Source organism: Apus apus, chromosome Z, assembly GCF_020740795.1.
Source record: "Apus apus isolate bApuApu2 chromosome Z, bApuApu2.pri.cur, whole genome shotgun sequence".
Classification (NCBI taxonomy): domain Eukaryota; kingdom Metazoa; phylum Chordata; class Aves; order Apodiformes; family Apodidae; genus Apus; species Apus apus.
The window spans coordinates 9,420,766-9,447,865 of NC_067312.1; the positions used below are offsets into that span (position 1 = coordinate 9,420,766).

The 27,100-nt window shown below is 44.6% G+C and overlaps 2 protein-coding genes across 4 annotated transcripts in view; one reads left to right on the top strand and one right to left on the bottom strand.

The window, feature by feature from the left end:
• The window catches only part of DCAF12 (DDB1 and CUL4 associated factor 12), a 35,171-nt gene extending 12,961 nt beyond the window's left edge, over positions 1 to 22,210 (bottom strand). The window contains exons 1-7 of the mRNA XM_051642703.1: positions 21,967 to 22,210; positions 20,986 to 21,240; positions 10,873 to 11,079; positions 9,577 to 9,637; positions 5,099 to 5,292; positions 4,055 to 4,120; positions 3,201 to 3,363 (exon numbers count right to left, since the gene is read on the bottom strand). Coding sequence (XP_051498663.1) covers positions 3,201 to 3,363; positions 4,055 to 4,120; positions 5,099 to 5,292; positions 9,577 to 9,637; positions 10,873 to 11,079; positions 20,986 to 21,240; positions 21,967 to 22,038 — 1,018 coding nt within the window. The 5' untranslated portion in view covers positions 22,039 to 22,210. The remainder of the gene's footprint in view (positions 1 to 3,200; positions 3,364 to 4,054; positions 4,121 to 5,098; positions 5,293 to 9,576; positions 9,638 to 10,872; positions 11,080 to 20,985; positions 21,241 to 21,966) is intronic.
• A 2,826-nt stretch (positions 22,211 to 25,036) lies between these two features.
• UBAP1 (ubiquitin associated protein 1) overlaps positions 25,037 to 27,100 on the top strand; it is a 38,147-nt gene continuing 36,083 nt past the window's right edge. For all 3 annotated transcript variants that reach the window (XM_051642590.1, XM_051642593.1, XM_051642592.1), the window contains exon 1: positions 25,037 to 25,136. The gene's annotated coding sequence lies outside the window, so the exon portion shown is untranslated. The remainder of the gene's footprint in view (positions 25,137 to 27,100) is intronic.

Below are 27,100 nucleotides of genomic sequence, written 5' to 3' on the forward strand. Positions count from 1 at the left end.
CTCAACAAATTGAGTCTCACTCCTGAGAGGCAAGGAGGCTCTGCAAATCCCAGAAGGAAATCAAAACACAGTAGTGTGTCCTACACAAGGAGAAGACACAGTCTGTCCTGCACAGCTCTGCCCACTACATTACAGTTGCTGCCTTCAGGATACAAAGTTAAGGGCAGACAAGGTAGCACTTCACACTGAGCAGAAAGCAGTTACTCTTGCAGTTCACGAAGTAGAGTCCAGGGCCTGCACTTCCCTCCCTGTAGATGCTAAGAAAAGCAACATTTACAAGATAACACTAAAAAGCATTAGCTGCCTTCTAATGTAGCACAGACAGGGTTACACTGGGTAAAAAACAGCCCCAGTTCCAGTCTTACCAACCTTCCTCTGACCTGCTTTTGTGTGGAACACTAGTGATCTGAAGTTAATGTGGACTTACCACCTTCAGCAGATCCATCTGGAACCTGAAAGCACATTCAGGTAACACTTCAAAGCACTTACACATCTACTTAGATTTTAGTCTACAAACAGCCTGCTTGCTAGAGGTGCTGCACCACTCCAAGTCCCCATGAGATCAACAGCAAGTTGAAACACTACTTGGTATCTTGGGAAATAATGTTACCTGTCTCCACCACCATGCCAAAAAGCAATCTGCCTATTACACATAATATAAACCAGCACTGAACAAACTCCTTGTCCAGACATGAACTAGTGCCCCAGAGATATTACTTACATCACCCCAGGAGGGATGATCACATACTGAAGGCAAAATCTTTCAGCCACCAGCCACTGCACCCCAGTGCCTTGATATTTCTTCCCTATGATACTGAAGGTGACAGATTCAGGACTTCCACCTACCATAGAAACTCCTCCTGCATCTGAAAGCAGCAGACCCTGACATTTATCTTCACGACACTGCTTAAACTCCAGTAACCACACCCAGAATCACACAGAAACACAGAATCTTAGGGGTTGGAAGGGACCTCGAAAGATCATCTAGTCCAACCCCCCTGCCAGAGCAGGATCACCCAGAGCACATCACACAGAAACGTGTTGAGGCAGGTTTTGAATGTCTCCAGAGAAGGAGACTCCACAACCTCTCTGGGCAGCCTGTTCCAGTGCTCTGTCACTCCCAAAGTAAAGAAGTTTTTTCTGATGTTTACATGGAACCTCCTATGCTCCAGTTTGCGCCCACTGCCCCTTGTCCTGTCACTGGACATCACTGAGAAGAGCCTGGCTCTGTCCTCCTGACACTTGCCCTTAACAGATTTGTAAACATTGATGAAGTCACCCCTCAGTCTCCTCTTCTCCAAGCTAAAGAGAACCAGTTCCCTCTGCCTTTCCTCATAAGGGAGATGTTCCACTCCCTTAATCATCTTTGTGGCTCTGTGCTGGACTCTTTCAAGCAGTTCCCTGTCCTTCTGGAACTGAGTGGCCCAGAACTGGACACAATATTCCAGACACGGCCTCACCAAGGCAGAACAGAGGGGGAGGAGAACCTTCCTTGACCTACTAACCACACCCTTTCTAATACACCCCAGGATGCCATTGGCCTTCTTGGCCACAAGGGCACATTGCTGGCTCATGGTCATCCTCCTGTCCTCCAGGACCCCCAGGTCCCTTTCTCCCACACTGCTCTCCAGCACGTCAGCCCCCAACCTGGGGGTACATGGGGTTGTTCCTCCCCACATGCAAGACTCTACACTTGCCCTTATTGAATTTCATCAAGTTTCTCCCCACTCAACTCTCCAGGCTGCCCAGCTCTCTCTGAATGGCAGCACAGCCTTCTGGTGTGTCAGCCACTCCTCCCAGTTTAGTGTCATCAGCAACTTGCTGAGGGCACACTCTCTTCCCTCATCAAGGTCATAGATGAAAATACTGAACAGTACCAGTCCCAGTACCAACCCCTGAGGGACTCCACTAGTCACAGGCCTCCAACTAGATTCTGTCCCATTGACCACAACTCTGACTTCTTCCTTTCAATCAGTTCATGATCCACCTCACTACCTGATCATCAAGAGCACACTTCCTCAGCTTATCTACAAGGATGCTGTGGGACACGGTGTCAAATGCTTTACTGAAATCAAGATAAATCACATCTACCACCCTACCATCATCTACCCACCTAGTTACTTCCTCATAGAAGGCTGTAAGGTTGGTCAAACATGATTTCCCCTTGGAGGTGAGGCTGACCAGTCTATAATTACCCACGTCCTCCTTCTTGCCCTTCTTGTAGACTGGAGTGACATTTGCTATCCTCCAGTCCTCAGGCACCTCTCCTGTTGCCCAGAACTTAGTGAAGATGATGGAGAGTGGCCTAGCAATGACCTCTGGCAGCTCCCTCAACACTCGCGGGTGTATTCCATCCGGACCCATTGACAAACCCTTCCTATACCTTGCCTACACACATTCTCTTTTGATAATTTGCCCAATGAGATGATGATGCCTAGAGCCAAGCTAAATAAAGACTAATTTACTAATCTGGGATTAATTAATATGGTTTAAAATGGGCATTGCAGCTCAGTGTCTTCTCATGCTTGAAAATGAGGAGTATGGGACCACAGCCCCGCCAGCTCTCATGCTTGGACTTGGTGTAAGGTCTTACTGGATGCAATGCATCCATGTCAGAAAAGGAAAATGGCACTCAAATCTGCAATTTTTAATTTTTTTTAAATGTGAGCTTTTTAATACTTAAAGCAAATAAACACACTTTGAAAATTAAGACTCACTCATGGCTTTAGAATCACAAAGCAAGCATTCACACACAGCTCCAACTCCCAGTACAAGAGCATGGAGCAAGATAACATACTTTTTGTCCACTCCCAGAGAAAAAAATGCAAAAATACATAGTATTAATAGTGATACTAAGACTGGATTTGCTTTGAGATGAAATAAAACGGAGTAAAGACACAGTAAAAACTAAGCAGAAGTAAAATGGACACTTTTAAAAGTTCAGTAATATTTGGATGGTGTACAATTCAGTTGATTGTAAAAGCACAAATGTCTATCATCAGATTTCAGTCACTTTGGTTTGTTGATTGCTCCAGGAATACTGTCATAAAAGCAAAACCTAGCTATACTAGTAACAATTTAGTCTTCCCATTTATTGAAGAGAAGAACCCTTCCCATTTATTAGAAGCTTATCTTACTGCAGTTTTAATAGCTATTTCCACTAGCAAACTACCTGAAGCACCCTTTGACATGTTTCTTACCACTGCCCCGTTCTTTGGAACAGACAGATTTCACATTGTGAGGAGGCTGCCTTGGATCCAGAAAGGAGACATGTGCCTGTGATCCTACTGCATACACTGACCACTCCTGACCATAAGCCAAACACACGTTCTCCCTGCAGTATGGCAACTTCGTGGAAAGTAACTGGAAACAGAAGAAATAAAAATCAAGCCATTGTGGGGAGAGAGCAAGACATTAATAGAACAATTCTGCAAGCTATGTTCAAGGAAGCTGCAGTGAAAAAAATACATCTAAAAAATAAGACCACCACAAAAATAGAACTTTAAGGGAAAAACAACTTGACCCAGAGGAAAAAAAAAGAATGGAGATGGGATGCCTTATCTGATCCAACCTGAGATGAGAAAGGCTGAAGCTAAGTCTTACGGAAAGAATAACAAACATTTTGCAAAGTTGGTTTACAATTTTTTAAGGTGTTAATTCTTCAGCAGGTGTACAGAGACAGTAGCTCTCAGCTGAAAATGCTTCACACACTAGTACAGGTATGTCTGGGTTTGATCTGCAATTACACCTAAATAAGCACAACTTCCTTTACAAAAGCTGCTAATCAAGTATCCATCACATACTGTGCAATGGTTCCCTTCAGCTAACTGAGGACTAGTGGGACTGTAAGAGCACTTCCCACCCTCTAAAGTAAGGGGAGTGGGGAGTTTCTCTCCTCAAGCTCTAATTTTTATGACATTTCATTTCACATAAAGCTTTGAAGCCTTTTACAAGCATTGCTGCTCTTTCAGGCAATTAAGGGAGAAGAAGTATAGTGAACAGCCTTAAGTGCTAGGCAGCTTTTGAAATTTAACACTAATGAAGAGAAAAGCACCTTTGATAGTGTGTGCTCTGCTTTCCAAAGATGAAAATATCCATCTAGGGACACAGCTCCCAGCTCCTATAAAAAAAGAAAAGATAAAAGTGTTTCTGTATTACATATGTTCTTACAAACTCTCACACTCTACTAGGCAGGATGCATACTCTGGATTTAACTCATCCACAATCCTGTACATGCTTATCTAGATGTATTTCCATCTTATACTGTTCTTGATAGAATGCAATACAGGACAAAGGTGCCAGAAAGAGAAAGAATTAATAAAGCAGTAAATAACCAATTTTTTTTTTTCTGAAAATATAGATCTTGCTAGACAATCAAATAATGAATTACTAGTACAAGTCAGAGTTGGCAATTCCCTTCAGCAGCTCCCACACTGATTCTGACTCTGAAGCAAACATTTCTTTTCAGGCACTACTCTACTTGAAAAACTATATGAAGTCTCCATCACAGAGGACTAATTAACAGCTACAGTGAAACATGAAGCCCACAGGAGCATCCTGCTTTTGACAGCTCACCCACCTTTGCTTCAGACCTCCTCTGTTCTTTGAGGGAAGAAAGTAAAGTAATGGAGGATAAATAGTAATTACTATTACTAGTAATAACAGCAGTACTAATAATGGCAAGAGATCAGCATGGGGGAGGCTAACATTTACTGTCCGTCAAACAGACAAAATAACATCAAAGCAAGCACTGGTGCCTGCCCTGTGTGTCAGTCACCTCACTTGCTGAGCAATCCACTAACAATTCAGCCATCAAAACAGGAACTGCCTGAATGTTGGCTGGTCTTCACAAAACAGGAAGGAAAGCAGTAAGAGAGCTCAAGAGTGGGATTCAAGCTGCAGGAGAGATTTTGCTAGTTCATCTTTTTCTTCTAAACATTCCCTGTCTCCCTTGTGCAAGTCTAAAAATCAAACCCACAGGGAAATTATTCCTTCTGAAAACATAAGACTGTATTCTTCTTTTAGATATTTTTTTTCTTTTTCCAATATATAGAGGACAGTTGTAGGACTTCTCAACTGTCTTGCTTATCTTACTAACCTTGTTCTTATTGTTGAAAGCCAATGCTCGGACTTTGCAGTTGTCAGGATTGGTGTTCTCCTTGGGGATATCCTTCAGAGCCCTGTGTGTTATGTGGGCATAGACAGGAACTTGGGAGAGATTGTGCCTGGCATCACTTTTGGACAATACATCCTCCGTGACTTCCCAGAGACCCATTGAACCATCCCGGGAACCTGAATAAACAGTCCATAAATAAACAGTCCATTTCACATAAACGTAACTCCTCTTTTTAAAAAACAAAAAAGACATTGGGTCTGAAAGGCAGGGTACTATAAATTTAATCCAACTGAACACTGTTGGTGCTTATGTATTATTAACAGAAATATGACTTTACTGAGCTGTTAACCTGTGAACCTGACATCAGTTCTTAATTGAAATAAGTAAAATTTGGGGATAAAAAAAAAAATCACATTTGGGGAAAACAAAAAAATAAAAATCACATAAATCCCTTATGTTCTCTAAAGGCCACACAGAATAAAAACAGGGCCTAGAAAACGGTAAGAATTAGACAAAACCAGATTCCAGTTAGAGAAAAACACATCCCCAGTAGCTAACAGCCCAGTCTTGAGACAGGCCTGCAAGACAGATGGAAGGGATGGAAAGGAGCACTGCCCACAGCTTGGCCTGGTTACAGCCTTGAGCACTGGGGGGAAAACACTGAGTAACAAGAATCACCATATTCATTTTATATTAATGACTTTTACCATACTAAAATACACACCCACCTACTATCAACAAGCCCCCCACTCTTTGAGCAGGCGTAGTTAAAGTTTTGAGCACTATCACTTTAAATGGAAGGGAGGAATTACTTGACTAATCACGTGTGGGAATGATCAAACTTTAAAGTTCTTTCTTGTGGTTTTGGGTATAAAAGCAGCCCCTGTGTCTCAGGAAGCTGAGCTTGCTTTGTGGAATACCCCCCTGCTCCCTTTTCTGCACAGAGCTGCATGTCAAAGCAAGTATCTCGACTGTGTGTGGATCAGCTGCTCGCACAAATGGTGATGGACCCTACTTTTGGGACAATAAACCCACAGTCAAATGGCCTGTCTACATGGTTTCCTAGCAGCTAAATCACTTCATCTGTTTTCAAACTAGTTATGATGAATCAAAACCATGATCCTGTACAATAATCACCATTAGAGATCGACACATAGAATAAACTGAAGAGGCTACATGCTCAGCCTGGCTCACTGGGGCCAGGACTGACAGCTTGTTAAGTCATTAAAAAAACCTACCTCAGTTTAGTTTATGCCAGCTTGGGTTAATTTGATTTCTGCTGTTATGCTTCAGCATATATACACACCACTTGTGAACTGAACAGAATTAACTATTTCAAGCCACAACTTTTACCAGTTTATATCAGTTCTATTTTTAAATATTATTTTCCTTAAACGTATACAATCTTTTGTTTAAAGAATGTTAACAAAAATTAAGGCTGAATAAGCAAGAACTCATTTTTATTTTTCTACTGAATTTGAAGATATTAATCCAAAACATTAATCAATAAGAGAAATAATACTGGATGAAGAAAGCTGAAAGTCTAGTTCATGGATCAACACAGGCTTAACCCAAGGCCCTGTACCTATCCTTTCTGGTGTTTAGGCAAATCACTTCCATCTAAGTCAGCTATGACAGGTTTGACACATACCTCAATTTCTTCCATACATAATGCAAAAACCACACCCCTCCTTTTCTCACAGGGAACCCATATGAAATATTTTATGTCTCGAAGATGCCCAAAACCCCAAAATATCTACTTTTACATTTTATAGGCTTTTGTACATCTCCAGGAGTAAGTTGCAAAGGCAGTGAAGTAAAACATCTTGCTGCAGTAGGTGTGGTCCAGCACAGCAGAGACGGCTTTGGCCCCTTGCAGATGGATTCAGTCATTTGCCACTATCACCTGCTACAGCCAAAACCAAATGGAGCTTCTTGATGGCACTGCATAGCAGCAGGCAACATCTGGCACTGCATCCTGCCAGCCAGTTTACGTGCTGATGATTTCTAATGGCACAGAATCTTGTTTGTGATGGAGGCTAAGTACTCAGTAGTAGAATCTCTTAAACATCATGACACACTTCAGCAGGAAGCTGTCCCTTTTAATAGCCCTGTCAGGGACAAAACTCAATGTATGTTGTTCAACTGGTTATCCCTGAAGCCAAGGACAGTATAATTTGTTACCCTAGGCTCATGCCACCCTGGGAGTTATTCATTCCATCTGAAACTTTTGTCATGGAAATCTTTGTGTCCAGCCAGTACAACTGAGTGGACTGATGCCTTCTCCCTCAGCTATAATTACTTAGTCAAAAGTTTAATTTTATGCTTATGGACTACTAAAATACACTGTCAAAGATTTCACAAGCAGAGCCCAGGCTTGTTCTTGTTGAACTTACAAAAGCAACACGAAGAATCAAGCCTCTGATCCTCTCTGTGAGGTCAGTCATTAATTGAAATACGTAAAATTTTGGGAAAAATAAATCACATTTGCTGAAACAAGTACATAAAAGATAACATAAGGGACATACAGAATAAAAACAGGGCCTAGATAAGAGTTAAACTGTAAGAATTAGACAAAACCAGACTCCAATTAGAGAAAAACATGCCAAGTAGCCAACAGCCCGGCCTTGAGACACCAGCAGGACAGATGAAAGGGATGGAAAGGATCACTGCCCACAGCTTGTCTTAGTTACAGCCTTGAGCACTGGAATCACCATATTAATGAGCTAAAATACCCACAGGTTAGAGGGACCCCTGCTAACGACAAGCCCCCCATTCTTTGAGCAGGTGTAGAGACATTTTTGAGCACTGTCACTTTAAATGGAAGGGAGGAATTACTTGACTAATCATGTGTGGGAATGACAGAATGTTAGAGATAAAGTTCTTTCTTTTTTTGGGTTTTTGGGTATAACAGCAGCCCTTGTGCTTCAGGAAGCTGAGCTTGCTTTGTGGAATACCACCCTACTCCCTCTTCTGCACAGAGCTGGATGTCAAAGCAAGTATCTTGACTGTGTGTGGATCAGCTTCTTGCACACTGGGTTGAGAGACCCCACTTTTGGGACAACATCTGTACTCTCTCAACAGTTTTGACAGCAGTGAGAAAATATACTGTCAAATCTCAAGCCTCAGGCTCTGTGATAGCTGTCATCTGCCATGGGACCAAATGCCCTTTTCTCTTCCTGTGGCATGTAACCTGCCCCAAGAAAGTCACAAAAAAAATTGGTATTTAGTTTCTTAATTCAGATGAAAGTTTATGCTATCTCCTCAATGTTTGGAGTTAAAATATTTCTGCTCCATACTTTCAGATACAGATGTAATCTGTAAGATTAAAACATCAGAAGTTAGCAGTCTTTGTTTTCTCCTGATTCGGATCATCAGTGAAGCTCTGAAAAACTCAGTTTAGCAATCAGACTTGCTAATTGCTTTCAATGAGTTTTCCCTAGTGTCTCAGGTCTGGACACTACAACCTGCATCCTGCTGTAAGCATCATACAACTGACGACATAGCAGTCTTCTACTCAGAGTTCCACCCTTGAGCAGGTGGAAAACACTGAGAGCAACAGTTAAATCTCCCATTCTGTGCCTCTGTTTAACTGGGTTTTTCCTTTGGGTATCTGACATCATCTCTGCTGTTCTCTTCAAGCTTACTAGCTGACAACGTTTTTCTAATGCAGGTATTTGGGTTGGAAATTTGCAAGGATCAAATTTTATACTGCACTGAAAATCAAATTCCACAATTAGCTTTTTTTTTGTAGTAAAAAAAATAAACCTACTGAACAAGTTAAGAATTTTACTTTCGCTGCAGGATTTTCTGTCACGTGGAGTTTTACACCTCCCTGTACAGAGTACTACACCCTATCAGCACAGAAAGACAGCACATTACTAAATTAATGCAACAGCACATTAGCACTGCTGCCTTTACCTAATTAATACTTGATGAAGTTACACTGATTGTTCAACAAGTTACTGAAAAGTCAGTAACCGACCTTTTCTATTACAGCCTTCTATTAACTGCTATATACATATATATACACACACATACACAAAAAGCACTTAGTCTTCATTAATTAATCTTTCACAGGATTTCAGGAAACCACTACTGCTTTGCCGTATTCCGAAGCTATTAACTGATAATCAGTATCCCTCTTGAAATTATTCATCTTGTGTGGAATTCATCGTGTCTAGAGATATTCTCATGGCAACACCTACTGGAAAGACAGGAGTATTCCCTCCAATACGAGAAAAATAAAACCTAGAGCAGGACACTACAAATAAAACGAAGTGAAGCCCTGTACTAAGACCAAGACGGGTTTAAATAGCCAAGGTAGTTCTACGTGGTTTCAAATGCCCCAATAAGGGTGCTTCCCCTAGACACATGAAGTGCTGTACATCAGTATAAAATTCTGGAAAAGAAAGAAACAAAACAAAAATGAAACTAGAGAGAAAAAAAATGTACTTTACCAGAAACAGCCATAGTATCACTGATCCAAGCAATTGAAAATATCCAGTCCTTATGTCCATCCTAAAAGAAAAACACAAAAACATTTTTCTGTGCCATTACACTCTAGAGTAGTCTCAAAGCAAACAAGTATTCTTCATTTTAATTTTTAGTACGAACTTAGGACAGACCTACATTGAAAACATACAGATAAGATTCCAGTATCAAGCTACAGCAGTTTAATTACCTATCAGTAATTTAATTTTTTTTTTTTTCTTTTTAAGTGTATAGAGAGCATTTATGTGATGGAAAAACAGGTCTCTGAACAAGGACAAAATTAGCTCAATTCTAAGGACTTGGATTTTCGATTTTGAAAGAGCATTCTTCATTTCTGTAAAATAGCCACAGACTTTCATTTCCTCACATGTACATCCCCATTATAAAAAGTAACTAAATCCTTATGTTTACAGTATGACCTAGAGATCAGTTTTTAAAGACTGTTACTTCAAGAATCTTGAGCAGATGAGAAACCTATGAGGGAAAGAGACTAAGGGTCTAACTCTATTTGAAAAGCTGCACAGTCACAGCAAACCACAAACTAAAAGCAAATCCTCAGAGTGGAGCCTTTCTGCAACTGGTTATCTGCCTCTGCAGAATCTCTGACAGGACCTCTGCTGTTGTAATTAAAACCTCTGTGAAGTCCTGAATCCAGAAGGAGAAATGAGAAAGAAGCGCTCTCAGGATACCACGATACTAAGTTTTTCTTTTAAAAACTAGCTATTTTAAAAAGGCTTCATGATGGGTCAGAAATATGAGCAGTACCAGAGTCTATCAAACTACCCTAAACCACTAGGTTAGAATTAATCCTCAAAGCCAAGTTCTGCCTCTGGAATAATAATACATGCATAAACTGCACTGAAGGGGAAAAACTGAACAAATTGTATCATCTTTTCAAATTTTCAAAATAACTTTTTCACTAAAACTAGCTTCAGAGGTCATCACCACAATTAGACTTCAACATTTAGGATTTTGTTACATTTTAGTACTTAAAAAAGTAATTTTAAGTAGACCTGAATGAGGGCAAGTAAGAAGAAATCTGACTCAAAACCTTCAGAATTGTCTCACGTCTTTGTGTACTCACTCATATTTTAAATACCTTGTTAGAAAAAGACAACTGAAATCAGGAATTTGTTCAGACTTTCAGAAATTCACTCTCCATGACAGGACTCCCAAATCTTAACCCTGCTCTGACCTTAAGCACTTTAAGTAGTAATTCCAGAAAGTGACAGAATAAACCTCCCCCACGTGCTCCCACTTACATCTCCTACACAAACAGGATCGAGTGTAGGCAGACGATAAATGGCAAGACTGTTGGGGTTGTCTCCACCTGTGGCCAGAAGGGTCCTCGAGGGGTTGAGCTCAATGGCATGAATACCACACCCCTGCTGGTTCACCATGCCAGGCTCACGATCCTTCAGAATAGGAATCTTGGTAATTTGACCAGTCTGGACATCTACTACAAATAACTGCGAAAACAAACAAACAATGGGAGATGCAAGTCATCATCAAACAAGTAAGACAAATAAGATGGTCAAATGTCCTCCTTACTTTGAATTGACATTTTCTTCAAACTGGAACCCACAAATCCTGCTAGTACAGCTGAAAATGCATAAATTCCTTCTTAAAACAAATAATAGACTCCACCTCACAACAGCAAGTAAGCCCCAGGGGCTTAGCACAAGTCATGTGCATCCAGAAAAGATACTTGTAATGAAGTTTTGGCTTTGGCAAACTGACACTTTATATAAAGTTCTGTAATTTGAGTTTAGTTTCTAGTGATACACAGAGAATAGTAACTAAATATAGTACTGCCAGTACAAACATCTGAAAAAGATGTCTAGCTACTAACTCATCCTGCAAGAAGACTAGGAGTTGTAGCTCTATGTCACTGTCCTCTTGGCAGAAAACTCAGTTGTAAAGCCTTTCAACTCCAAACACACATCATTACACCCAGAGCTATGTCAGTTCAAACATACACAACCATAGGTTTACAATCTAAAGCAGAACAAAAGTTTACATTGCCTGCCAAAGTGCACTTTCATTTGGGAGGTTCCTGTGCTGGATAATTTCACAGATGTTGTTCACAGGTCAGTTGTACCAACAGTCAAATGAGTAAAACGGTGGGGAGAAAGTCCTGGGGATGGAACATGAGCAAAGCAAGGAAACGGAGGATCTGAAGCTGACATGGCACTAAGGAAAGTGATGCAGAATCACAGCCCAGGATTATAATTACACTACAACACCTTCCACTCTCCCCCCACCACCACAAAGTTTCTTCCTTCTATAACCAAAAACCACTGTCTCAAAGTCTCTGGGAGTGAACTGGGAGGGAGAAGACAAGAACAAAAAAAGAGAAAACTCAGTGCAGTTAAAAAATACAGACCTCAAGGAAACTGTTCTGAAATTCTTTGTCAGACATTTCTAGAAGGATGGAAGAGAAATTTAGACGTTCTCAAAGAGTAGCTACACATACAAGTTGCTTTTGGTGAACTCTCTCACACATTATAGATCTGTTCTTTAATAAGTGTAAAAAAACCCTCAATAAAATCTAGCAGTGTGTTTTGTTTAGTCTTATGTGGGGGGAGAGAAGATAGACCGTTCCCCACATTATCTAGTATTTTTGAGATACTGAACTAGCAGAGTATTGTAAAATCAAAACATAATAAAAGTGTGACATGTTAAACTCTTTCTACAGGCAAAGATGAAATCCATTCATCGCTATTTGTGTGTTGTGTCTAGAATTATGCATCACCTTCAACCTGCAACAAGTCCTCTTCTGGGCAGCAGTCTTGCACAAACAGATGACTGTTGCTACAGGAACTGAATTTTTGTGTTTAGTTCATCATTTTGTATGCAGGTGTGAGGTCTGGCAAGCTGAGTATAAGGGAGGCACTTCTCACTTCTCCCAAGGCTTCGGATGCAGTTCACTGCCTACAACAGCTGGCAAAAACACCACACCCCACAGCAGCCCCTCTCCCCTAACCACATCCCTGAAAATTAACACCTGCTCTGCAGGATCAGGACTAGTAATTCCCTCTCCTTTCATCCTCCCTTGTCCTTCCTCTGTAAGCGCATATCCTCTTTTCCTCCTCAGTATTTCTCTCCAGCAGAAACACTCAATTCCCTCCACTATACTCCTTCAACTACTGAAAAAACCCCCACAAAATCAAGTTAGGTGCCTAAGATTCAGGCTTGCAGATGTCATCTGCAGGTCCTAAAGCTGGCACCAGAAGTGCTAATTACGAAAACACATCCACACCTCAAGATGTCCATGGACTTAGGAAAACTGTGCTTCAGCTGTAAGAGATTCACACAGAGCATCTCAACAGATAGGAGGACTGAAATTAAAACCCCTTCAAATTCTCCAGCCTGCCACCACCATCATGCATCCAAGTTCTACACAAGGTTAATAAGAGACTTGCTCTAATGCAAAATTCCTTTAGCTAAACTCTAAACTAAATGGGCTGACAAGGAAAACAACTTGGACACATGCAATGCTGAAGCACCAGACCCTCACATCTCTGCCCTGGATTCAATCTCAACATCATTTTCCTGTAACAAGTTTCCAAATTAAGATATTCTCAGAAGCAGCAACGTGGCATTTCTCACAGTGCTTTCACCTGCTTCCACCCCACTCTTATCTACCATCACCCTCTGAATTGCTTTGTCATTTCCTCACTTTCCTCCTCCCGTTGCACAGTATTACTGTAACCAGAACAATATCTGCTCTTAGGTCAAGAAACTTAAGTATAGTTAAGGGACTGGCTTTGTAGTTCCAGCTGTCAAGTTTTAAGCAGTAACTCCTCCCCTTGCTTGGTTAAGGAGTCTGGCACACCGTGGGTAGTTTAAAAACAACCACCACCTCCCTAAAATAAAATAAGCAAGCACTGTTTTCGTATGCTAGGACTCTTGCATCATCTGGGGAAGGACAGGAAACTGGGAGCTCACACTTGCAAAATGCACCACTGATTGCCAAGAAGGCTTCTGTTTACTGGATTTACAGGGAAGATAAAAGAAGCCTTACCTTTGTTAGACACTTCTAAAGCCAAAAAGGAGAAATGTTAAGAAACAAGATAGGCACCCAGCTAAGTATGCAAAAAATTAATACAATTTTAAGAGTTTTGTACACATTATAGTAAATAAAGTACAAAATATGACTGCTTTTAAACAAACACAACCAAAATGATGGCATACAATGACATAAATCCAAAGAAGAAACAGAAATTGGTCTACTTCTTCCAAGCAAACGGGTACCTTCACTACTCTTGAAATAAGTATACATGCAAATAACTCTAAAGCAGCCTGGACTCAGATTCTTGGCACTCTTAATAGCTGAACTATACATTTATGTTTTTTTTCTTTATCTTAAGTAGGCAAAATAACTTCTTCTCCAGCTACTTATTAATAGAAACTAAATACCAGCCCCCCCCCAAACTCTTCCTGCATGCAGTACAACCCCACCAACCTCCAGACAGTGAACTATACATATTGGTCCCTCAATTTTAAGCTTTGCACATAATTAATTCAGTTCTTCTTCCTTATGTAAAACTTAAACATGGCAGCATTAGCATGCCAAATAACATCCAGGATTTAACCAAGCCAGGATTGGTTTGGCCATCTGCCTGAACCCAAGGACCACAATTCATCTGTGAAAATCAGAACAGACTGAGCTATCATGATCTCTGCAGGACAACCCTGTTCTAACAAGGAAACAGTCTGGATGATGCAACAGAGAGAAATCCATCTTCCCTCTTTTTTTTTTTTAAAGCATTTCAGATGTACAGCTTACAAGTGCTATCACTCAAGGATCAAGGCAGACTGGCATGGCTAGGTACTACTTATAGCCACGAATCTCCATGATCTGACCCATGAGCTGTATGCTTATTCTTCCTTTGCTTTGCAGGAGTGGTGAGTAGTCATTTTGGCAAATGGCTCCCACATAATTACTATGTGGCTGGCCTGCTTTCAAACTGCTTACAGTCAATTTAATCAAGAAACTGCCCCACTTCAATAAGCAAGGAACTTCATTAATCAACTTGCCAGAAGTAAAAACTGTGGCATGGAACCATGAATCTAAAGACCAGAGTCTAAACTGGAAAATCCATCCTCTTATATACAATATTAAGAGCAGAATGGTTTTCTTCCATCAATTCCACTTCCTTTTTTTCACCTGCCTTTCAGAGACAATAGCTTAGGGGAAAATAACCAAACTAAAACAAAAACAAAGCCACCAATTAATTAAATATAAGTGCCCCTCCTATGCATCTTTAAATGAAAGCATTGACTTCATACAGAAAGATTAAAAACCAGGCCTATAAAATGCCATTTTAAGGCAGCATATAGACTCTTGTGTCCTCTGCTGCTGCCCCAGCACACAAAACAGCAGAACAGACAGCCTTGTTTTTGAGGTAACAGAACAAAAATAAAGGGTGCCACCCTGAGCTACATGTTTTTACTACAGAAGGACAGAGATTTACAAGACACAAAGAACATGCATGAAAGAGACTGCTTATTCTTCATGCAAAAAGAAGCGCTCATGATGTGCTCTGTGCCCCAGCTCTTCAAATACTGCTCTCAGAAATCACAGACACATTCTTGTCATTCGTACCAACATCTGAAAGAAACCCAAGATAAACACATTGCCTTCCTGAAAACAGTCACTAAGAGACATGATGAAACTTCAGGACTGGCTTAAGCCAGTCTTTGAGAACCCATGTGCTACTCCCTCACCCAGCAAGTCTTACCATCCTTATGACACCAAGTAGTCCTCAGGTAGCTGAGAGGTCAACTCGATCATATCTCTGTCTTTGGTGAAAACTAACCCTACAAGAAAACCCATCTGAACACAAAGCAGCAAGCTGATCCAGCTGACTCCCTAGCCACACACACATCAGCACCAGCAAGAGCAGGAAGGTGGGAACATCCCATTCTGCTATGGCAGAACTCCAGACCAGCTAACCTGGTCACAAAAATTTCACTCTCAACAAAGCTGGAAAATTACATCACTGTTCTCCTTCAAATATGTTTTTTGATAACAAAATAACAAAAGCAAGACAATGCTTACAATGTCATGACACCAATACTATTGCTGGCCAAACTGAGTAGCACTGTTTATTTCCAGCCATTTCTCAGTCTTGCTTTTTACTCAGATTTTAAGAATCCCTCTTCTCTGTGTTGACAAAACACTTGCAGTAAGGTTCTTCCATTCTGCGGCAACACAGATTCACTAATATATACCAAGTTCCAGAGAAACTTGGATTCCTGAAAGATTAAGCTACCAAGCTGGCATATATCTCCTTTCCAGTGGAGATCAGAATATAGAATTGTAGAATGGTTTGGGTTGGGAGAAACCTTTAAAGGTCATCTAGTGTAACCCTCTGCAGTGAGCAGGGACATCTTCAATCAGATCAGGTTGCTCAGAGCCCTGTCCAACCTGACCTTGAATGTTGCCAGGGATGGGACATCTACAGTCTGTCTAGGCACCCTGTTGCAGTGTTTCACCACCCTCACAGTAAAAAGTACCTTCCTCATATCTAATCTGAATATACCTCTTTTGAGTTTAAAACCACTACTGTTTGCCCATCGCAATGCGCCCCATTACGAAGTCTGTGCCCCTCTTCTTATCACCCCCGTTTAAGTACTGAAATGCCGCTGTACCGTCTCCCCGGAACTTTCTCTTTTTCCAGGCTGAACAACCCCAACTCTCTCAGCCTGTCTCCATAGGAGAGGTGCTCCAGCTCTCAGATCATTTCTGTGGCCCTCCTCTGGACAAACTCCAACAGATCCACGTCTTTCCTGTGCTGAGGACTGATCCCAGCATGGACCACAGAGGGACAACACTTGTCACCCATCTCCATCTGGAAACTGAGCTGTTGACCACTACCTTATGGATGCCATCACTCAGCCAGTTCCTCCTCCACCAAACTGTCCACCCATCAAATCCTTATCTCTCCAATTCAGAGAGAAGGATGTTGTGGGACACAGTGTCAAAGACCTTACAGAAGTCCAGATAGATGACACCCACTGGTTTTCCCTTGTCCACTGATGTAGTCACTCCAATCATAGAAAGTCACTATGTTGGTCAGGCAGGACTTGCCCTTGGTGAAGCCATGCTGGCTGTCTCAAATAATCTATTTATCCTCCATGTACCTTAGCATAGCTTTGGGGAGGATCTGTTCCATGATCTTCCCAGGCACCGAGGTGAGGATGATAGGCTGGTAGTTCCCAGGGTCCTGCTTTCTACACTTTCTAAAAATGAATGCAATGTTTCCCTTTTTACAGTCGCCAAGGACTGCCATCACTTTCCGAGTGTGAAAATTGTCAACTGCATCAGCCATGCACTAACACATACAAATCTCAGCACAAAACCTACTCACAGGTTGTGCAGTACAGGTGACACAAGTGGGTAATGGCCGTTCACATCCTCCTTAAGAGAAGGATTAAACAATCCAGAATCCTCTTAAACAATCCAGAATATAAAAAAACATCTGAGAAGTAAGCAGCAATAAAAGTAGCCAGCAAATTGACTGACTCAGAACTTACATTTCCAGAGACAAGACCACATGTAATCAGGCACTCCACCTTGCCATGAAACTCCAAAGCACTACTAGCTAGTGGGCATACACTTTGATGTCACTGAATTTGTTCACTGCCAAAATCACTTTTGCCAGTTTTTGTTTGTGTCTTGCCCTCTGTTTCATTTCAGGAGGCTGTCAGACTGTTATCACATGTCAACAAATGGCAAAGGATGGAGAAGTGCCAGACTTTGCCTGCTGAAGTGCATCTCTACCACCCACAAAAACCACGAGACTCCAAAGACAGACATGGTTATCCCATGCTGTGGACAGAGAACCAAATACTCCTGAGACAAGAATCAACATCTAGCTGTTAACTCATACACCACTGAAAAAAAGGTGAATGGGAGTGCCAGTTGTAGGCACCGGATGTTTCGTTACTCTGACTTTTTGTCACTGTTTAGTGACCATTTGAGTACAGTGGCAAACTCCAGGGGCATCACTTCTCATTCCTCTCCTGGAATCAGAAACAAGCAGACTTGTGGGTTTTTCATTACAGGTGCAAAGCCAGAAGATACGTTAACTTGCAAAGCAACTGGAAATAATTTTCCCCATAGAGGGTCCACAATGAAGGATGGAAGAGCAGCTGTGCATTGTATCCATCACCAGTACAACCCCTGGACTATAAGACTAGGTTATAATTGTAAGAGAGGCACAGAACAGACAGGGGATCTCAAACAAATTTCAAGTCTCTTAGCAGAAGCGACAGCTGGTGGTTTACAGCAGGGCATCCAAGGCAACACATGGATCTACCAGAGATAGAAAAGGAATCAGTTAGTATTCAGAAAGCAACCCATTCATGCCTTGGAAAACCTACCTGACAAACCAGAAGAGAGCATTCAGTAAAGAAGTTTTTAAATGCAAATATACCTATCAGTGCTGCCTGAGAAAAAGAAATACATTTATTTGAAGTAATTTTGCTCTCAAGGAACTGGAAACAAATTAGCTGCTTGTATTTAGGGAATGATGTACAGCTCTTGTATTTTTTCATCCTGAACTTCACAATTAGCAAAAAAAAATTATTTCCTGAAAATATATATAGAAGTAAGGGAACAAAAGAAGGTGCAAAATTATTTATGGAGCTTATTTTTAGAAGCTGCTTTATTCTTAATTGCTTCCTGAAAATTGTGAGAGAAAAAAAAACACAACAAAAACACTTCAGCTATCTCATGCTCAGTGTTTTTGTTTGCTGTGAGCTTGTCTCCCAAAGCTTCTCAGGGAAGCTTGAACAGAAGATGTTGATTACAGACAGTATCTTCTGAGACTTCTTGGTATCAGACTTTGGTTATTTACATGCCATGGTGACACACTCTAAACATTTGCATCTCTCAGAGGTCTGCCTGATCATTTATTTGAATCTGAGAAACATTAAGAAGTCCCTTTTGTACAAGATCAAGGAAATTCCTGCAAACATGAATCCTATCTCAGAAAAGGCCACTTACGTGACTATGTCTGAATCCCTGGACACTTGAATACTTGTATAGGTTCCATAATTCTAACTCTATCAGAAAAAGCATACACCTTTGAGAAACTAAAACATTGGATTAACAGCTGTGAGCACCAGGATACTCTCAAAACCAAGTTATTTCATACACACAACCAACAGGCGTATTTTTAAGAAAAAAAAGGTTACTAAAAAAAAAAACTAAACCAGTTATAACCCTAATTAAAAATAAGCAATTGACAGAGTGTTCCATATTCTCTTCAGCGTTTCTGGTGATTAGTAGAGCTAAGTGACTAAAAGTAAACCTATTCTTTTATGACTGGAGTGTATTTTTGTTTTATTAAAAATGGTGAATCCTTCAGGCATGGCATAGCCAAGGGCAAATTATAAATTAAATGCTAAAAGCTCTCAATGCCACATTCAAGCTTTGATTAAGGTAACTGCTATGGTTTCTATTTTTCTGTTGCACTCACTTTAATTACACACAACTCCACTGCAGCAAACCCCATTAAAGTCAACCAAGTTGTTTTACATTTACTCTCAAATGTCACAACTTCATTGTATGAGAATCAGCAAAGGAATTCTTTATTAGGTCGCTTACTCAGGAGATGAGAGAGCAAATCTCACAATTAGAGTCTAGAGTTTAAAAGCAACCAAGCTAAAGCTCTTACAGTATTCATAATTCATACACAATCTTTCACAATGCTGAAGTGACTTCTTTTGTAATCACTGTACTTTGCTTAATGAAAAACAAGGTCCACCTGTAAGGTTTAGCTTAGCTGTGGAATCATACACTTCACTGCAGAACAGGCAGCGGAAGCAACAATATGGTTGAACCCCTCTTCAGTTCTGCAACTGCTGGGTCTCAAACCACTTTCTGCCAGGTTGTGTTAGCAATACACTTGCCCACTTACCTTCCCTGCAGCAGGGCAGGAAATGCACAAGTTACAGAACACAGCAAAACTGCTGCAGTTCTATAAAACATGCAGCAATCTTACTGGGATAAGCAAGGTTTCTGAGAGCTGGTGTTTTGGCAGGAGTTTGTCTCCTGTAAGCTGCTCCGTGAGCAGCAGTGCTGGCTGCTGATCTGCCAGGGAGATGAACACACATGGAAAAAGCTGCAGAGTACTTCTATTTCAGGCTCATTCTTCTGAAAAGATTGGGGGTTTTGCACCTGTAGGTCTGGCTTCTTCAGAGCTACTGCTTGAAAGCCTCCTGCTGTGTGACCACGATTAATAAAAGAACAACTGAAATTGAAATAAAATAATCTACCACTGTTCCTTGCAAGTCAGGGATTTTCTCTCCTGTGCAAAAAAAACTCAAGGCAAAGAAAAAAAAAATTACACCAGCTGTTAAACTTTGAGCTTTAAGAGCTGCTTGACCTACACATTCCTTACAACACTCAACTCACTCTGGTGGCACTAACCAACCTGCATATAACAACTTTGGGATCTTGCACAAATTGAATCAGAACTTCCTTGCAGAAATTGCAAACTCAGCCCATGAAATTGGGCTATTTACTCCAACTGAGAGAATACTACCTAAAAAGTGTGATTGCCTCCATTTATTAATCATCTCATGGGACATAATTTCAATATTCCCCTATAACGTTTCAAATCCAAAGCATCATTTTGAGAGCCTAAAGAAGTTTTGATTTTTGCTGAAGGACATAAAGGTACAGAAATAAAAGAAATTACTTGAACCCTGAAAACAAAGAGTGACAAAAACAACACTAAGTGAACAAGCAAGGATTAATCCAGAAAATCTGATATTAATATTTTAAGCCTGGAACATTTCTAGCTACTCTGGCGAATATTTGGAGTTTAACCACAGGGTTTAACTTTGTAGTAACTTTTCAGAATCATCAGCACAGAACCATCCATAAAACCAACTGTACCACACAGAGCCTAAGAAAAGAAGAGTCTTAGTAGCAACTTATGCCAGGCATGACAGCTACCATGGAGCAAAGCTAGTGTTGGTCATTAACTGTCCACCTGTGGGACAAGAAGAAAGGTCCAACCCCGTGGTTGCCCTCCATCCCACAAACAGATGTCAGTCACCTCGTGCAAATTAGGACAGATGCTGCATCCAGGCACAGGTCTGGGTTTGCAGCCGCCTGCTCAGCACCGTATTTTCAGATGAGAACAGGGCATCATTAAGCACCACCTTCCTCCAAGATCAGTTGTGTGTGATTTTGACTCCACTTCTAAGAACTTCTAGGGAAGTTATTTATATATGTTATATATATAAAGTTATATCTATGTCTTCCTTGGCAGTCTATGTAGCTTGATCACGGCAGGCACCATTTGGACGTGGAATAACTAACAGAGGGAAGGGAAACAGGTGGCACTTACTGTGTTGCATTTTGTCCCACACACCACTTGTCGGTGGTTCAGCCACTGGGAGGCAAACACTTTATTCAGGGTTCCGAGGTGGAATTCCTTCTCCTTCAGGAGGCTGGGAAGCTGCTGGGCTGCGTATCCGTGCAACAAGCGGCGATAGCTGGACTCACTCTGCAACTTAACCTCTCTGCCTTTCAGGTAGTACACCAGAGACCTCTTAACCGGGGGGAGTCTTTTCCTTTTGGGAACCGGGTGATCCCACTCATACTGTGGAAAAACCGACACGGAGATGACACAGAGGAAGCAGAACAAACTTAAGCCACCACCCTTCTAAATTCAAAGACATTCTCAGAAAGCTACTGAAGTCCTCCAGACCCCCCCGTGGGATATCGCACCGGAAGACTTGACTCAGAAATCCCGACACGGCCTTCACCGACACAGAATCAAAGGCAAACATTGACGGAAGAAGTTAACACCGCAACGATGTTACAACCAGCCCACACCAGTTCTGCACCACTCAGGCGCCAAGAGGAAACCGAGAAGCCCGAGAGAGACAGAGAGAGAGAGAGAGAGGCGAGGGCAGTCCCGAGAGCCGCCGCCGTGGGGGCCACCCGGTACCGACCGTGCCGTCCATCGGCCTCCTGATCCCCCGGCCCGGGGACCCCCCCGCAGCACCCGGCGGTTACGGGCCGAACGGCTAAAACCCAACGAGGGCCGCGCGGGGCGGCAGGGCCGCGGAGCAGCCCCGGGGGGCAGGAGCAGGGCGGGGGAACTATCGGCTCCACCGCACCTGGCACCCCCCGCCGCCGAGCCCTCACACCCCCCCCCCCCCCCCCCCCCCATCTTCCCCAGGCAGCGGGACCCCCCTCGGGCCGTCCTCCCTGCCCCGACCGGGCAGCGGGGCCCGCTCAGGGTCACCCCTGCCCCCCCCCCGGACACCGGCACGTTCCCACCAGGCGGGCGACGAGCGCTTTCCCCCCAGCCCCGGCCTACCTGCTCCCCTTGGAGCCCCGCGGCAGCGGCCGCCGCCGCTTTCCGCTTCCTGCTAACTGTTTTCCGGGCCATAGCAGAAGAAGGAGAAGGAAGAGGAGGAGGAGGAGGAGGAGAAGCCGAGAGCCCTGCCCGGACCCCACATGGAGCAGGAGGGGCAGGCGGCCGCCGGGGGACGGGGCATATGAGCGCGGAGAGCCGGGCCCGCTGGCTCCGCAGGCCCCGCCGCCTCACGGCATCGCCCTGGGGGGGGGAGGGTGTCTTTTTGCTTTATTTTACGACACTCGCCTCTCGCCTTGACGGCAGCAGCCCCGCCCCGCCCCGCCGGCTCGTTCCCTAGCAACGGGGGCGGAGCCGGCCCCGCCCCGCCGGCCGTTGCCATGGCAGCGGGGCCCGCGCGGCGCCCCCTGGCGGCGGCGGGCGGGGGCGGGGGGGGTCGCGGAGCCCCCCGGGCCGGGAGGGACCTCAAGGATCAGCCGGTTCCGACCCCCCTGCGCGGGCAGGGACCCCCTCCCGCCAGCCCAGGCTGCTCCCAGCCCCATCCAGCCTGGCCTGGGACACTGCCAGGGCTGGGGCAGCCGCAGCTTCCCTGGGCAGCCTGGGCCGGGGTCTCGCCGCCCTCACACGAAGCGCTTCCTGCCCGTTGTCTAAGCTAAATCCACCCTCTTTGAGCTTAAAAGCGTGTGTTCGTCCCACTGCTACAGGCTCTTGTGAAAAGCCCCCCCCCCCCAGCTTTCCCGCAGCCCCTCCAGGCACTGGAAGGTGCTCTCAGGTCTCCCCGGAGCCTTCTCTTCTCCAGGCTGAACAGCCCCAGCTCTCCCAGCCTGTCCCCAGAGCAGAGCTGCTCCAGCCCTGGGATCACCCTCACGAACCTCCTCTGGACTTTCTCCAGCAGCTCCATGCCCTCCTTCTGTTGGGGGCTCTAGAACTGGACACAGCACTGCAGGGGGGGTCTCACAGGAGCAGAGCAGAGGGGGAAAATCCCCTCCCTCGACCTTCTGGCCGTGCTTCTTTTGATGCAGCCCAGGACACGGTGGCCTTCCGGGCTGCAGGTGCACCTTGTCGGCTCATGTTGAGCTTCTCATCAACCGGCAGCCCCAGGTTCTTTCTCTCAGGGCTGCTCTCAACCCACTCTCCACCCAGCCTGTGCTTGTGCTTGGGATTGCCCCCGACCCCGGTGCAGGACCTTGCCCTTGGCCTCGGTGAGGCTCACACAGGCCATCATCTAACACGCCTCAAAGACATGGGAGCTGTGAAGAGCAAAACTGGAAAGAAAAAAAAAATAAAATCAAGTGAAAAGAACCTCACAGGCTTTCCAGCTTCCCCCGAGGATCAAAAGCCCAAGGCATCATCCTAGTTTGGCTGCTTTCAGCAATAATTTACCACTATCAATCACTTTCTCCACATCCACCCTCGCACACACGCAGTCTCCACCTGCATTTAGGACAAAACCCCTGCATTTTGGGGCAAGGTCCTCTTGAAAGGCTGGAAACCTGCTGCCAAAACGTGCTCTGGTGCTCGGGAGTGGGAATGCCCCCCTGGCCACGCTGCATCCCAGTGATGTCAGTTATTAAATGAAGTAAAATCTGGGGGGAAAAAAATGACATTTGACATTTTTGAGCACTGCCGTTTTAAATGGAAGGAAAGAATTAGTCGACTAATCATGTGTGGGAACGACACAATGTTAAGAGATAAAAGTTCTTTCTCAGGTTCCTGTGTATAAAAGCAGCGCCAGGCCCGTGGCTGGGCAGGGACAGACAGACAGAGGGAGAGGGACAGACACAGACAGACACAGGGAGAGGGACAGACACAGGAACACAGGGACAGACAGACACACGCACACACACACAGACACAGACACACAGACACACGCACGCGCACACACACACACGCACACACACAGACACACACACGCACACACAGACACACACACAGATACACAGACACAGACACACACACACGCACGCACACACACACAAACACACAGACACACAGACACACACACACAGACACACACACAGACACACACACAGACACACAGACACAGACACACACACACGCACGCACACACACACAAACACACAGACACACACACACACACACACAGACACACACACAGACACACACACAGACACACAGACACAGACACACACACACGCACGCACACACACACAAACACACAGACACACACACACACACACACAGACACACACACAGACACACACACAGACACACAGACACAGACACACACACACACACGCACGCACACACACGCACACACACAGACACAGACACACAGACACACACACGCACACACAGAGACAGACACACAGACACACAGACACACAGACACACACAGACACACAGACACGCATACACACACACACACGCACAGACACACACACAGACACACACAGACACAGACAGACACACACACACAGACACACACACAGACACACACACACAGACACACACACACACAGACACACACAGACACACACACACAGACACACACACACACACGCACGCACACACACACACGCACACACACAGACACACAGACACACACGCACACACAGAGACAGACACACAGACACACACAGACACACAGACACACACACACAGACACACACACAGACACACAGACACACACAGACACAGACACACACACACAAGGACACACGCACACACACAGACACACAGACACACACACACACACACACAGACACAGACACACACACACACACAGACACAGACACACAGACACACACACACAAGGACACACGCACACACACACACACACACACACAGACACACAGACACACACACACAAGGACACACGCACACACAGACACACACACACACACACACACACACACAAGGACACACGCACACACACACACAGACTTTCCCCGCCTCAGCCCCACCCCTCTCCGCTTCCCGGTGACGTCACCGAGGGCCTCTCCCGATTGGCCGGGCGGGGGCAGGTGACCCGGCGGCGTGACGCCAGCGCGCGGCCGGGCGGTGAGGCGGAGGGCAGGCAGACAAGATGGCGTCGCCCGGCGGTGGGGCTGGAGGTGGCGGGGCCGCGCGGGTTCCGTAGGGGTGGGCGGTGGGCCGCGACCGCAGCGACAGCCGGGGCCGACAGCCGGGGGCCGCCGGGCACCGCGCAGGTAATGAGTGGGCCGGGAGGGGTCGGGAGCGGGGCTGCTGGTCCCACTCCCACCGGGGCCTGGGCGAGGGGCCGCCCCCCGGGGCCTCCGCCCCGCTGCCGGGCCCAGGCTTCGCCGCCGCTTCTGCTCCTCCGCGGCGAGGAAGCCTCCGCGCTCTCGTCGTGATTCAGCAGATGGGAGGCGGCGGCGGGGCCGCTGGCCTCCCGGGAAGGGGGGGTCGCGGGCTGGAAAGCCGCTGCCTTGGCCGTGCAGGGGAGCGAGCCTGTGGGCGCTGCCTCAGCCTGTGGCCCTGCTGCGCCTCCGCGGCGTTCCGCAGCTTCGTTTGCAGGGAGTGTTTAACAGAGGTGAGAACGTGCCCTGACGGTCTGTCCCAGGCTGGACCTGGGGAGCAGAGGGGGGTCAGGCAGGTGGGGTGACGCTGCTTTCCTTGCACTCCTCTGCTTTCCGGCAGTTCCAGGGACTGCCTGAGTCACGGGAATACCTTTCTGCTTAATAACTCTTGATAAATTTGCCTTCAAAGAGATGGTTGCTGTTGCAACCTGAGTATATACCATAGTACTCGTCTTCCTTGTGCCACTTGTGAGTTGAGATTTCTGCTTTATTCGCTCTTTCTTTGTGTCTTCTTGTAGGCTGAAGAGCTAAGATCTTGTTAACTTCAGGAGTTGTAGCACTATATATCTCTGCTAATGCATATTACCTATTTCTGGATCTTTTCCAATTAGTTGTTAGGCTTTTCAGTGTGGGAGAGGATCATGTCTTTGCATTTGGGATGCAGGTGTACTGTGGATGTGTACACTGGTGTAAGAAAGCTTCAGTTTTCTAGTTTCTGACTTCCTCATGATACCCTGTGTTCTGGTTAGCTTATTGCTTACTAGAACTAAAACATTTAAGACCTTTATGAAGCTATTTAGTATAGTTCAATAACTGTCTTCCTGAGTTTTGATAGCTCAAAGTCTGTCATTTCAGAAGGAAAGTTATGATTGTTTTGGGTTTTTTTTAACTAGTAAAAAAAATTACAATAGATGGAAATGAGTAATTACCTTATAGGTTTGGTTTTTTTGGTTCCCCACAGTATTTAGAAATTCCAATATTTATTTTTTTTTCCAAGGGGAAAGAAAAAAAGTAGCCTTGCAGAAATCTTATGATGTTGGTGCTGTCTCATTAGAGATAAGCAAGTGGCCTCTGGCACTTGGCAGTTCAGCTGCCATAGTTGCCATCCTGGCCTCAGGAAGAGTATTTTTGTTGAGTTTGTATCGACTTTGAGGTCGATATTCCGAAATGGCAGGTGTGTGTTGCCAAGTTAAAGAGCAGCAACTCAGCTGCTCTTTAACTTGGGTGTCTGTGCCCAGGGGTAGATGGCTTAGTGCATCTCGCAGCTTGGTGCTGGGTTTAAAGGGGGGTTGGTGTGGGGAATCCTACTCCAGAGTGATAAGGAAAAAGGGGAAGGGGCGGTACTGCCATTAGCCAGACCCCTTATCATCCTTGAAGCGTGAGGCTGTTTAACCCAGTGCCGGCACTCCTTCAGCTGCTGGCTTCTCAGGGCTGAGCCTGCAGACCTGGCATCTCTGCTCTGCTGCAGCGTTTTTCAGAAAATAGAGTTAAAAACTATTTTGGCCTCCCTCTCTCCTTTTCTCCACACAGAACAGAGCTCGGTGTGTAGGACTGCACAAGCTGTGGGGAAGGGGCTGGGATGGCACATGTGGTAGCAGCACAGCAGAGCTGGACTGATTTATTCAGAGAGCCATGTGCAGGATGGTGTTAGGTTGCAGTATTGCTGCTTAATGACATCAGTGTTCTGTGTACGAGGAGCTGTGACTTCAAAGTGGCAGTGATGCCTTAGATCACTGCTGCAACTGGGTGATTTAAACCTTTTAGGCCAAACCTTAATTCGAAGGATAGGGGGAGAGAAAACATGTAGTCTTTAAGCTTTGCTTTTGCAAGCTTGTGGTTTGAATCTCAGAAGC